The 15,729-nt window shown below is 29.7% G+C and overlaps 1 protein-coding gene across 2 annotated transcripts in view; it reads right to left on the bottom strand.

The window, feature by feature from the left end:
- Positions 1 to 2,082: 2,082 nt before the first annotated feature.
- LOC134709844 (uncharacterized) overlaps positions 2,083 to 15,729 on the bottom strand; it is a 62,063-nt gene continuing 48,416 nt past the window's right edge. For both annotated transcript variants that reach the window (XM_063569976.1, XM_063569975.1), the window contains 2 exons: positions 3,408 to 3,612; positions 2,083 to 2,601 (listed from right to left, as the gene is read on the bottom strand). In XM_063569976.1, coding sequence (XP_063426046.1) covers positions 2,498 to 2,601; positions 3,408 to 3,612 — 309 coding nt within the window. In that variant the 3' untranslated portion in view covers positions 2,083 to 2,497. The remainder of the gene's footprint in view (positions 2,602 to 3,407; positions 3,613 to 15,729) is intronic.

Raw genomic sequence — 15,729 nt, 5'->3', positions numbered from 1 at the left:
ATTGTTTAGCTTATCAATTGGTTAAACTGCGAAAACGTCGAATGGCCATTGCTGTTGCTGTTGGGAATCTTAATGCATATTGATATACCATTTACATTGTTTTTGTTCGACTGTCTCGCTCTTTTCAAAATGAGCGGCATTCTCTGATTTACAGGATCTTTCGTGCGCTTATTGCAAGTACGGTAACTCTAATTTACCGGAAGTTTACATTTAAAGGGAAGTTACTCTTTTACTCATTTGAATTTTATTTGACATATGGACAGTTCAAAATGTATCTTTATATTAGTGAATATTTCTTATAATTCATGAATCATGGTTTATTAAAAATTAAAATAATGAAAGCTTCTTCTTCTCTGTATTAGCTTCCTTTAAATAGGAACACCTCTAATATATATATTATTAGAGTATTTGGGGTAAATTTTGTAAGATTTTTTTTTGGTTGTATGTAGATAACTATGTACAGCAAATGAAAGCACCGAACTCCTTGGAAAATTCGAATTATAAAGTCTCTTACATTTCGATTGTGCATTATGTTTGTTTGTACAATCATGTAGATGATATTATAATGAAATACAACAAAATCAAAAAAATCAAAAGTTTCAAATGTTTATATCCACATAAAATCTATAGTAAATTTTTATATAAATTTCCTATCTTTAAAAATAAACCGTTATTTTAGGGGGTGGGGGGGGTGGGGGGTTAGTAGATTTTTTTTTCAAATTATAATATTAATAACAGTGTTTTTAATCTTGAAAATTAAGATAATTTGAAAGGAGTAAGTTCGGTAAGGGCCATATTTGGCCCCAATTATAAAGTTGATAGATAGAAGACAATAATTGTTTTACGTTGCCTTAAAGACATGTGTGAAAGTTAATCCGAAATGTTTTTGACAAAGTTTTATTCTAACACGTTGATTTTTACATCCCAAAAAGGTCAAGATAAGGGATTTTGGTAAAATTTGACAAAATCAGCTGGATTTCAACAAAACAAAGGACCAGGAAACACAGAGTGCAGGCGTCGAAAAGTTTAATATTCAAATAAGACATGTGAAATGTCTTCACAAACATTATTTTAAAAGATCTTTGTTGTCCACGTATGCGCTCTATGTTTCCTGTCCAATAATCTATGGAAATTTACTGATTTGTATAGATTTTTTCGTGATAAATCAATATGAGTACAACTTGTGACGTCATACTGAAACGCAGAAACGTAAAATTTTCAACAAAATGGCTTATATCCTAGCTAGTCAATGTATTAGCTATAATTTATCGTGATATTGGTCAATAAATCCGAATTAGAAATTTACGCTAAAAAAAGGGGACCAATTTTGGACCTTATCGAACATACTCCTTTGGTATTTTGTCGAAATTTGCATATGGTTTAATAGTTTGTAAGTGAACACATTAATAAGATCTGCATCTGTAATATTTTTCTTTTGTTGAATTACTATTTCAAAGTGTACGAAAGAAGTGCTTCCTTGTGTGTTATATTTTTATATTGTCTCTTTTAAATAACCAAAGAATATAACGCAACAACAGAAATTATATGACCACTCGTGAGCCTATTAACTTCCTGTTCAATTATTTTCGGTTCTCTTATTATTGGCATGACTGTGTCTTCATTTTTCCTTTACCTTTTTGGCTATTTTTGATAAGCTTTGGATTTTCAAATATTTTTGATCTGAGCCTCACTGAAGAGACGTTTAAAATCGAAAGCAAATGCGAATCTGGTGCAAAACATGGTATAACTAATGTTATTTGCTTCGTTTTGTTCTCTGTTAGAATTTCAACCCTTTAATTTACAAATAACAATCAGATTTAAATATGACAAGTAAACCAATTTCAGAATTGACAATGCGTTTTCGATTTCTCATTTAAATGATTCAGCGAACAATTGGTTTCTTATTTGGGCTATATATATTTATATAATCTGAATACAATATCATCATAGTTATCATAGTTACTTCTTCTGTTGTTATGAGTTTCTTATCGTCTTATTTCCACAATCACAAAACTTCAGATGATGGAGTTAAAATTGCTTTGAACAGTATGTTTCTAGTGAAATTTTAATTAAGAAAAATACTCTTGTACAACATTTTATTTCTAATCAATAAAACTAGTCTCAATCATACATTGATACATGCAGTCATTCAATCCTGTAGTCTTTAGATTTCAATGCAAATTGAAAAGGTGATATTTGAACTTGCACACACAAGGTCTTGTTATGATATGATAATACAAAAGCACAAAATGAACAAATTTCGTAATAAATACAGGTTTCACGTCTTATGGGACACAACAACAAAATGCATACTCTAACATATCTAAGGCAAGTTTTCATACATCTTCAATGTACATAAAAATATTCATATAATTACCACGAAGGTCATTTGAATGATAAAACGTCTGGAGGCTGTTTTTCAGTTTCAATTTAACAACGTATCAGTTTCAAAATAATCACTGCGGTATTAAGATTTACATCAAAGTTATTCTTTTGTTTAACTATTCGACTTCCCAATATTTTCTATTTTGTTTTTTCTGTCTCTCTTCCGTTGAGCTATAACATCAGGATCAAGATGTAAATCTGGATAACCATCCTCATCTGAAATAAAATGAAACCCTGTATTAACAGTGACACATTCGGTGTTTAAATTTATTGTTTTTGGCTGTTATAGAACATTTATGTTGCCGATGGCATTTGATAAACTCAGGTTGTCCATATTTAGTCTGCTCTCTTCTGGTTTGTGATATTTTTTTCTAGATTTCAGCCTGGACTAAGATGATGACTTATATTTATGTTTTTGCGATCATCACCGGTGTAAAGATTATTGATAGAATGCAGTTAAGAAAAGTGTACATCACACGAAGTATAAATATATCCAGTTATAAGTACGACACTTTATCATTTTAAATTGGTGTACTAAATCTTAGGTTTTTGTTTTTGTTTTTGTTATTGTATTTTATTTACTATTTTCACGCTGGTCTTGTAGTCGTATTTAACCATCTTTTTTACGGTTACAATATTAACGAGGTTGATGTTTCATTATTACTTAATTTCAATAAGCCTTGTATTGTCTTCTACTGTTATGTCGTTTGCCTTTTTAAGTTAATTCGTTATCATTTTCATTTTTTTGTTTCATTTTCCTGCCGATTTTAATATTACGTAAGCATATTTTCCCCTAGGTGTTTGACATGATCATACAATTTGCAGTTGTTTACTGTTACCACCGATTGGTCTCTAGGGAAGTTATATCGATACAATTTTTGCATTAATTCTAAATATCAATACTTTATCACTTCTAATATTTTATTGATTAAAGCATCCTAAAATTTATGATAAATTTTTCATTCATGCTGCAAACGACTTTTGAGATATGCAATACAACGACGAATTATATTTTAACTTACCATCAGACGGCATCGAGTCCTGTTCATTTTCCTTCGCTTTTGGTAATTTTTTATTTAGTTCTACTGCAACAACTTTAGAGGCGCCATGTGATGTTATATTATCATCTATATCACAATTCTTTTTCACAGGATCTCTAGCATCCGCCATTTTAAAGTTATTGTTGATACACACGTCACTACTTGCTAAAAATTTCCTCTTCATTGCCTACAAACAACATATTAAAAATAGTTCAGGTAAAGGAAATTATTCTTTGTTTATTTTAACGTGACTGCAATTGATTTAGATATTTAAACACAGCCATGTTATTTTTATTCTTATATATACAAAAATGAAGAGAATTTATAAACATACACACATATATATTTATTCCAATGTTTAAATGTCTGATTTGAAACGTAAACTAGTAGCATGTTTTGAATGAATATTATTTTACATGTTAACTAAAATAACATAGGATTTAGTAATTGTATGTACCTTTCAAGAGTATCCGGATCCGGAGTAATTCTATTTGGGGACAAGGAGATGGGTCAAAGATCATTTAAATTATTATGTTAATTAATATCTATATGTTTTTGAGGAAATATCTGATTAAGATATTTCGATGATGTTTATCATACAGCATTACATTAGTGTGGTTCTACCTTGTATCACACACATCGACATAAAGGAGATAGTAAAAGGCTTCATACTAACACACACAGGTAACTTGACAACACAGTCTCGTGATAAAGTTAGTGTGGGTGTCCTTTTTACTGTTATTTCAACATTTAATATTGCCATTTTTTAATAAAACAAAGGTAATACTTATTTATAATTTGTTTTGTCATATATAGTTTGTGAATAATTCCCACATACCAGACAACATTTGAGGTTCTTTAAACAGATTCTGGAATATTATGAAATGTATTTATAACATCCAATGAAATTGTACATTTCTTCTTATTTAACATGCAACTTACAGTCTTATCAATCAATGCTTTACAATCCACGATACTTTCTACATTTTGAAATATTGATATGTCGAATCCAACCAATATTGACGAGTTTTACAGTGACAATATGAATACAGAAATACATGGTTTAGATTGTCATATAAAAACGGAAATTGGCACCGTGGGTGACAAATACGAAGTTATTGCTATTTTTATGGTATGTCACTGCGGTTTGAAAAAGAGAAACGTTCATAAAGAGTTTAAGATACAAGGATCAACTTCTCTAGGTAAAAGCATAGACCTACACATTAACGGAAAAAAATGTACATATTATACGGAGAAAGTATCACCTTCCAAGCTGAAGTTTTTGCGACGTTGTTATTGTAGAGATGAATCATACTCATATTCAAGATGTCAAAGCTACGAGTAAAAAGGTATATTATTATTTTCTTATATATCAACTATAGTATTAAGGATACAAAACATTGTATGTAAAGCGAATAACAAAAAATAATTAACTGAAAATAGGATTGTTTCTGTTTTATCATACTATATAGTAATTACTTCTTTTTGGTTTAAAACGTATGACAAACTTATTTAGCTGACTTTGCGGTATGGGATTTGCTCATTGTTGAAGGCCATACGGTGACCTATAATTGTTAATGTGTGAGTCATTTTGGTCTTTTGTGGATAGTTGTCTCATTGGCAATCATACCACATCTTCTTTTTTATATTATTGAACTCCTTAGTAAATTAAAAATAGAAGGTCCATGACAAAATCGCTAACTTAGTACATGTTCTTACTGAGAAAATTAAGGGGTTAAACCTGTTGAAAACAAATCACATTACACTGTATACTGATAAGCTGACATACGCTTTCCGATTATTGAGCATGTAAATACTATTGTTTTCAAATGAGGACGTCACCAGTGTAGATTGAAAGATCTTTAGTCGCATGTATTTTTTCATATCTTCTTTTAGAAGATTGTCGATAAGTTAAAACTTCATTCTAATGCAATTTTCATGCAACAATTGTTTTTATTGGCTAAACGTTAACGTGATATCTACGCGTCGCTAGTTAAACTGCATTTGCGACCGTCAAATCGCCAATTGAAGGTGGCATCAACATCAACAACAGTACTGGTATTCCTAAATTATATATTTGTGTAATGTTTTGTCATTGTTGTTTGTTTTATGTCATTTTAAATTAAGTCATGGCGATTTCTGTGTTTATTGAACTTCTGATTATCGATTTCTAGTTAGTTAATTTCTCACTCTTTTAACTTACAATTTGCATTTTCAAATTTTCAAATATAGCATATACTTTTCATAATTATTATACATTTTTACAGGTATAATAAAGAAGCATGACTAAAAATTCAAAATGAATGTTGTGTTGACAAATGCCAAGACGAAGCTGAGTTACTACAAAACAATATTAACTTAATCTGCAACTGCACCAGAAAGACGAGTTTGATTTCATTTGTCACATTTAAAGGCTAGGATAGAGATTAAAAAAATGTATTCAAAATAAGGTTGCAAAGTTTTACAGATATTTACAAAGTGACAACGGAAAAAAGAACAGATTTTTAAAAGACTTTTCGAAAGTACATCAATGTTTTCAATTGACATTTTAATTTGTATTAGTTATAATTCAAAGAATAAATATTTATTGAAACAAATCTTTAATTATTTTAGTATAGAGTATATGTCTATTGATAAATAAAGGCAACAGTAGTATACAGCTGTTCAAAACTCGTAAATCTATGGACAAAAAAACAAAATCGGGGTAACAAACTAAAACTGAGGGAAACGCATTTAATATAAGAGGACAACAACGACACAACATTAAAATGTAACACACACAGCAACGGAATAAGCATTAGACAAAATTCGATGAGAAAAAACAAATATAACATCAAAACCAAATACATGAATTTGGGATAGAAAAGTACCGTGATACGTCTTAAAGTAATGTGAGTTCACACTCAAATAAAGGAGAAAACAAACGACACAACGGAACCTCAACGTAAAAATGTTACACACACAGAAACGAACTATGATATACCAATGACCATTTTCCTGACTTGGTACAGGACATTGTTAAAGAACAAAATGGTGGGTTGAACCTGGTTTTGTGGCATGCCAAACCTCGCACTTTAATGGCAATGTTATATATAACATTAAAATGACAACATAATATTACAGGACTACAATACAAATAAATAGGAGAACGTATTAGGCAAAGAAACACCTAGATAACAAAAGGCATCAGGTTTGAAATTCAATACGTCAAAAACGCGCATCGTCTACACAAGACTTACCAGTGACGCCCAGATATAAAAGTTCGAAAGTCAAAAAAAGGTACAAAGTTGTACAGTACTGAGGATCAAAAGTTGAAAAAGGTTGTGCCAAATACGACTAGGGTTTTCTGCTTGTGATAAGAACATCCTTATTATTTAGAACAATTTATGCTATTGCAAACAGGAAATTTTATCAAATGAATATAAAAGATATACATGATATAACTGACGTCTTAACTAATTACAGAAAACAAAACCCGAATACATAATACATTAAAGACCAACACAGAAAATAGACACACCCGATTTAGTCCAGACGCAAAAAGTCACATACGAAGTGGTGCAAATGCAAAAAAATTACGTCACATTTGAATTTCTGAAACAGCACAAAAATGACCTCACATTTGAAAAAGGATATCTGTACCCAAATTGAAAATAACAATTTCGTACCTTAAACTTTCCATTTTGTTCACATGAACAAAGCCATATTGTATCATAACAGCTGTATATACCATTTCGTACGTGTTTAGTATTTCGTATTAGATATTTGATAATCGTTAAAATTTTGTACTAATATTAGATTTGTGATATTGCAAATTAAGGGTTAATCTTGAATAAAAAATGATCATTTGTTCTGCCTAACATGCATTTAATGTTTTATTTATTTAATGTGTTACTGTTCAGTAGCCGTGATAATTATTTGTTCCCTTACCTATTCTGGTTTTTAAAAAAATTGATTCCACTTCAATATATTTAAAAGATCATAGTAATAGAAAAAGTAATATAAGATATGGTCTTCAATCAAAATTAAAAGTCAAACTGAACATATCTTCTCATACATAAAGACAACGTTAAAAACTAAAACTGAGAGAAACACGTCAAAGAGGCGAACAATGGCACAACACAAGATAACAATAGCCATTTTCCTGACTTGGTACAAAATATTTTTAGAAACAAAGGTGGGTTTAACACTGGAAAATATTTATGGTCTATTACGTTTAAAAATTCTATGATGTTCGACTGCGCCGACATAAATTAAAAAGTAGGAGGAGCTGAAGACCTAACATGACTATATCTTGTTACAATGATATATATATAATAGATTTGTTTTTACAAAGAAAAAAAACCAAATACAATTTGCTCATTTTCAAATACTTATACAAAAAGAAATTAATGGATTCTAATTTTACTGATACTCAAGAAACATATGAATATACAGAAGATCATATGGATGAGGCATGCTGTATAAATAACAAAGGTAGGCACCCAAAATATGAAGGTGCTTACTTGTTTGAGTTAAATTGCTACTGCAGTTTGCAGCGACCAGTTCTTCAATTTGTCCACGTTGGTCGTCATTGTAGACAACATAGAGAAACCAGATATAAACGTGGTAAAAAAGTGATACATCTTCTGATGATATGCTATTGTGGACATGTTAACAGATCATATAATAGACTAGGTAAGTTGACATTTTATTGATTTGAACGCTTTGAAAAATTTATGATGTTGTATGCAATGCTTTTTTTAAATTGTCACTTGAATGGAGAGTTGTCTCATTGGCACTCACACCACATTATCCTATGGGTATATATTAAAATTTTCATGAAACCCCACCAATCTTAAATTTTACCATTAAATTTTATTAGTCCTGTTTTTGATAAACAATTTAGTTTATTCTGATTTTATATGATAGATATATATTTAATGTTCTTCATTGCAGGCAACTAAAGAAAGATGATCCACGAAGAAAAAGAAAAATATGTTTATTAGAAGATGAACAAGATATACAGATTTTGTGATATTTTAAGAAATAGAAATAGGATACTAAAAAAATGGTCGCAAAACTGAGTATTAGTACATTTATCATACTGCAGTATTTGTTAAAAATTGAAATTTATACTCTTAAATGGACACTATCTAAAAAAAAAATCAAAAGTACGATTTTATTTTTGTTCAATCATTAATGAAAGTGAAAGAGTGAAACAATAGCCTCTTTAGTAGCCAGTATGCTTAACTTTGTAAAATTAAGCTAAGTAACATTGACAAGTGAACTTCAATTTAACCCCTTAGCTAGAAAAAAATTTCAACAGTAAAAGTGAAACAAAGGTAAATCATCTGATTGACTGACTCGATCTAAAAAAAAACTCATTCTTATACAGATAAAAACGATGATTAACATATGTTTTAAATGTACAATATAAAATTAAAGAGACCTAGAAAAAAATCTTATCGTACGAGTTCGCTTTCTATTTATATCCTTATTTATGTTAAAATTGCCTATATGACTATCGGAGGCCTTCGGAGGTCAACTCGATAGTTTATTTGATGGCATCAAAAGTAAAATATACACGACACGAAGCTAAAAATTATCTAGCTAATGCCCTGTTAATTGTTTATTTAAGAGTTCATATAATAAATGTTTCATTTTTTATACGTGTTTTACATTATAAATTATGTTGTATAAAACATGGTTGCTAAGGTCTCTTGTTCATGCTTTAGTCTAAATAAATGAATGTTGTTCATTTTTGTTTCCTTTTCAAATGTTTCTGTCAGGTTATCAAAATGTGAAACACATATTTGCGTTACATTGGATTATTTCATTTTGTCTTCCAACTATTTGATTTCGAGCATTTCCCATGCACGTAAATTCAGATACATAAAATTTCTAATGTTATTTAAAATGTAAGATGAAAACTAGACAGAGTGATGCCCCTGCACTCAACTCTGAAGTAACTGTATTGTAACAAAGTCAATGTAAGACTTTCTATGAGATATTTTTGTGTCTGAGAGACACAATTGATGCCCCCGCATATGCAAAGTGTTATTGTAATGTCTATACCCCAAAATTTTAAAACGTTGAACTATCTCCCAGAAGATCACATATGAATATAAATCAAAACCCTGACTACATGCACACCTTTAATATATGTAGACGGTTGAGAAAGACAAAAGGGCGAAAGGATTGACATGGGTAAGACTATATGCCCCCAAAATTCAGTTGAGGGGACATAAAAACAAATATGTTTTATATGTTTAAAAAATATAATAAAAATAAATATGTTTACAGTTCATATTACACATCATCAGGAACACATGAAAAAAATTGGAAAGCTAAAATAATGATACATTGGACAACCATAAAACTGAAACCTCTCCGACTAAAATCAAAATCGTCAAATATTTACGTCATTTGTTCTACGGTGGTTATTTTTTTTATCGCACTTACAATCATACTGCAACATCTTATTTATTTGTTCAACATATTTGCTGGTATTATGATAATGTAATTTCATGTCCTGGATGGGAGTTGCATTATTATGTCCAAGTATGGTATTTGTTATCGCAGTATCTAACTATTATTCTCATATTTAAGTTTCATTATTGAGATAAGCGGTATAAAGTGTGAAAAATCCGATACTTAAGAGGGTTAAAAATATTGTAGACAATGTATTTATACTTTGATTTTTTAATACAAGTCTTAACTGCACTGTTGGAAGATCTTAGAAAGGACAGATGGAATCATCTGTAAGGTCCTCCGTTTTATATGATGCTTTATCAATAGAAGATAAAAATATGTTGGCTGGCTAGAGAACAACTGGATGTATTATTGATTTCAAATCAAAATTTCCCAAATATAATAACAATGTTTTTCAGGCAATATAAGCTAAAACCGCAAATGATGTATCGCACATTCATAGCATATACATACGCATATACACATTTGATTTTCCAAGAATGATGTCCTTATAAGTACAGCATACTTATAGATAGACGTATAAGCAGATTGATATCTAAACCAGACATTATGTTCGAAATTAACCGTTGTCCATAACGAAGTATATATAAAGTAAAAACAAGATGAATACATTTTCCGTACATTTCTACATGCGCAAAACTAGATAACACATACATCAAAGTAGTAATGGATCCTAATTTTGTTTTGTTTTATAAAAGTAGTATTAAAGTAGTGCTTCGATTCGCAATAAAATTCAACTTACAAGTATTGATTTACTTAATACGTCAGAACCTCTAAAAGAGTAAACGTGTAACAAAATGATTGGTAGTGTAATAATACTTAAAAGAAATTCCAATTTTTAAAAATAAAACATATACAACAAATATGTATATATATGTGTCATAAAGAAGATATAAAACATATGTTTCCTTTTTATATAAAAGTATACGATAAAAGTACTGAAGTTAAAAAACAAATAAAATTTTGATATGCAAAGTGCAATAAGTCTAGAAGACCTTTATGAATACGGAATTGATGATGATAATATATATGAAGAGCACTTAAGTAATAAGTGTAAAATGCTAAAAAAGCGTTATATCAGGAAAGGTCAGATTTACTTTATCTTTCTTAGACAGTGTTTTTGCAACCAATATCCCTCTGTCTCAAATAGTGATGTCGATTTTCGGGAGATTTCGGATATGAATCAAGACGGAGTTTTCATTCATCTTCATGCTAACTGCTTTCGTAAATATAGACAGTATAAGGCATTTATAATTACAAATACATGTAGTTGCAATGCACGCCAGGAATACTTGTCCAACTCTAGGTAAGTTTACTTAGTTCAATATTTAGCCACATTTAGGTATTTTCATTTGACATCTCTCTTCCTAGCTCAGGTATGGTTCACTTTAGTTGATACAGACTTTTTTAAAATCAAACCAGTCAAAACAAGTTGTGAATAAATTAACAAAGCCACAAAAGGATATGTTACAACATCAACCATCAACCTCTTTGAAGAACAAACTATTTAACTATAAACTATGATTGAAAAGAATTTTCATGACTTGAGGAAATGCACAAATTAACTAATGGCTATTTTGAACACCAGTAAAATATTTCCTCTTCTTGATTCGGTCAACGGTTGAACTGGAATTGTCAAAAGTCAAAACTATTCACAACAGTAAGGACAGTCCCAAATTCTCCGGTATATACATTTTATTAAATCCTTTATATACACCTACCTAAACAGAATAAAAATATATTTAACGACTCTTACTGATTTAATTTTCTTTTTTTCACCTTTTTTCATAATGCTTTACGTTTTTTGACGTGAACAATTTAAAAGAAAACATTTAAGACTAAGTAGTTTATTTAACAGACCGTGTTTGTGTATGTGTTGTCATATATATTTCCAGACGATAAGAAGACAAATATATGAACTTGATATTTGAATGTTGAAAATGTATAAATTCTAATTAATATTTAGATAATTGATTAACTGCTGGTTGCATGCATGTTTAGGACAAAATATTTGTAAAAAATATAAATTTATAAAATTGATGCATCCTTAGCGCTTTTCTGGATTTCCTTAACCAGTTAGGCTAAAACCCAAAATTTGTAAACACTAGATATCTATACATAAATCAAAATTTGAGGAGCTTAATGGGAAACAGACCACTTTAAGTTGAGTTAGAACAGCTACGGGCTAATTTACCTGAGGTAGTTTGAACCTTGGTTATTATCAATCTTTAGATTAATTTACAAAATCAACCCCCCGTCCTGTTATTTTTGCTAAGCTTATGTATTTTTAGAAAATGATATTACTAAAAAATAGAATTATCTAAGTCTAATTTGTTCATAATTTGTACACATTTGTTATCTGGTTGTAATGAAACGGTCCAATCAAAAGTTTACCAACGAAGTATATAATTTGATATGTTTACCCCACCATGCATTGTTAAATGAGATTAACAACCGCTTATTCTTTTAAATTGAATACCTTATAATGGTTACCGGAGGAATAATCGCCCTTGCTGTAGGAGTGCCAGTAGGACTAGGATTATTGGCTGTTCTTATTTGGTTCCTAGTAAAACATAACAGGAATTCAGATGCAAGAGGATCTAGAGATGTTCATACAAAATAACTCAGATAGCCTTTAAAGTGTTTAAATTCTAGTATATTTTTGTTTTATTATTGTAATGAGAATATACATTTCTAAGTATTAAAGTTTATTTTTCGCTCGATACAAGCTGCAGTTTATTTGCAATGGAAAAACATGTGATTTGTATTTAGTGTTTAGATGGTAGAAGGACTACCTGTCCATGTGACTTACAGTAAGGAATCATTTAATTTACCATAACAATTATTTCGGAAACATTGAAGATATTTGGTTCGTTTCGTTCAGTATCTCTGTTATAACTGTGACTGTTGACTTGCTGTATGTCATGAATATTCAATTATCTTAATTCATGTTGTAATAATGATTTACCTTTATAAATATAGCTGTATATAGTCAAACATGTATAATATAAAGTTAGGAACAAGTTTGTTCTGTCTAAATTTTTTTTTCAAACCTAGCATCCAATGAACATTGATTTTGCTATGTTTTGTTTTTTACGACTGATTGTACCTTTCATTTCGTTCATTGGCTTTATCCATTGCTGTCGGATTTTGGTTTGAAGAGATTATAGAATTATTATACTAATTCAATGATCTACTTTTTGTAAAAACCCAACCCAGTTTTGATATTCATGAATCATTTTCCATATCATAAAAAGACTTAGCCAGTTATATTTAAAAATAATGTTTCAGGAGAAAAATATTATAAAAAAGTATCGAACTCCAAGGTTAAATTAAAAGTGGACGTTAGAATTACGAGTCAACCAAACGAACGGAAAACAACTGCTACATTCCTGGCATGAAACAGGCATTTTTTAAAGAAAATGTTGGTGCATAGCTAGCAGAGACTCCCACTTGTATAGCATTAGTTTATAGTTCTGTTCTTTATCTAATTGTTTTTTTACACTTTTTTATTTGAGCATCACTGATGTGTCTTTTGTAGACAAATCGCGTATCTGGTGTACACAATTTGAATCCTAGATTTTACACTGGAGTTTTGTTAAATATATTTTAAGATAAAATCATGACAGTTCAAGTTACAGATAACAAAGACCATATTATATGCATTTTGTTTAATTCTAACATAACAGTAGTATAACCTGCTAGTTGTTATGGAAATTACTAAGATATTTTTAGAAAATTGTCATTTGGAAATTTCAATACACAATAGCGTGATTGGTCTATTTTACTGTTTACAAGACGGTTGTGACATGAAATGAGTATTTTAAAATTTCTGATAAGTGTGTTTTTATTTATATTAGAGTTCAAAATCATATCGAATGACATATGGCAAAGATCCAAATGTCATGTGTACAAATATGTTTTAAGTACATAGACCATAGATGTGACAAAGGAAGTAAAAAATATACTTTGTTAAAAGTCTTCCTTTTGAAATATAAAGAACTGTTCGTTAAAAAATAAGATAATTACACGAAAAGCCTCACTCAGAAAATGCAATAAGTGTACAGAATTTAACGAAAACACATTAATTTAAAAGAATAGATTTTTTTTTTAATATTCAAAAAGTCAAAACAAAAATCGCGACATTGAGTATATTTTTAACTAAAAGGTTTCAAAGATATAAATATGTAAGTGGTAAAACATTCCTAGGCTGTTAGAAGATTTTGCTAGAATCGTTTTGAAAATTTAATACCTGATGTGACTACCATATTCCTTAGATGATAATACCAATTAAGATATTACAACAGACAAAGAACGTAAAAACAGAACATTAAAATATTTTCTTTATATAGATTTATAGATTGCTGAACAAAAACTCAATATCATATCAAAACATGCTAGCGTATAACGAAATAAACTCAAGGTCCTTAACCTGCTGATATGATATCTTACTCTCTGATATTAATGGTTGCAGTTGAAGGTAATATTCTTTAAATAAATTATACCTCTATAACATGCAGAAATGTCTATTTAAAGATATAACTGAAAGTTTCTTCCAAAAAATCTGCAGTCAACGATTATGTGTGCAATTCTTTACTTTTCATCGGAATCAATCAAACTAAAGTAGGAGGAGCCATTTAAATACACAAGTCATGTGTCTGCATTAAGGTTATACAGCAGAAACTGCTTATCATAACATAAAGTTTACCAGAATATATCGAAACGGTTCCATTTTGATAACTTTAAGATTATCATATATTTAATTTTAGAAAATGGCAAACAATGAAATTGAAACTGGAGATGTAATTTATGATGATAACAATCATGAAAGCAACTTATGTTCAATTAAATACAAGGGCTTAACGTTTTTCAGTTATCATTTCTATAAAACGGAATGTCACTGTAAAAGCCCGAAACCAGTTCGGAAATTTTATCACACAAAAAGTGTTTGCAAACCCTACATTATGAAAGAAATGATTCGTGGACGTTTGCATCAGCGTCTTTATATGAGATGCTATTGTGGCTATGAGAAACATTCATATTGTATTATTCTTTAATATAAGGTAAGCTATTGCTTATAAACAAAAATAATGTTAAATTAACAATAGCAATTTACAACTCGGGTTACGTTTTGTAAGGCAGTACTGTCATTCTTGATAGTAGATATTTTTTCAAAACTATTTGTAAGTCTGTATTCGTTATCTACCAGAAACGATACGGTACATATTTTATTAATAGTATATGTTGGGACCTAGAAAAGATGTAGATAATACCAAAGGGATATTCAAACTCATAAGTCAAAAACAAACTGAGTTAGCAACGACCAAACAAAAAAAAAAAAAAATTATGAAAGTTAAACACAATATCGAAAAGTAAAAAATGATTAAAACTGACCCCACAAAATCCGGGGCGATCACAGATAGGCTGATTAAATGAGAACAAAAAGTATGAATATTTTGATATATATGCTAAGTGTGTTAAGCCAGATTGTTTCAAAACATCTTTATACATATAAGCTTTTCTAACATCAGTTAGGGTTCCCCTGAAGAAATGATACTAGTAATAGCAAATATTGTATAAAATGCATTAAAGAGGTAGGACACATTTCCTCTGTTAAAATGAAAAAGAAAATGTGGTGTGATTGCCAATTAGACAACTTTCCACAAGAAACCAAATGACACAGAAATTAAGAATTATAGGTCATCATACGGCCTACAATAATTATCAAACGCATATCACATAGTCAGCCTATTAAGGGCCCGAAATAAAATGTAAAACAATACAAACAAAAACATTACGGCTTAATTTGTGTACAAAAAATGAACGAAAA

Source organism: Mytilus trossulus, chromosome 3 (assembly GCF_036588685.1).
Source record: "Mytilus trossulus isolate FHL-02 chromosome 3, PNRI_Mtr1.1.1.hap1, whole genome shotgun sequence".
In the NCBI taxonomy this organism is placed as follows: Eukaryota; Metazoa; Mollusca; class Bivalvia; order Mytilida; family Mytilidae; genus Mytilus; species Mytilus trossulus.
The sequence above is the reverse complement of the archived record's forward strand: the minus strand, read 5'-3'. Positions and strand labels throughout refer to the sequence as shown.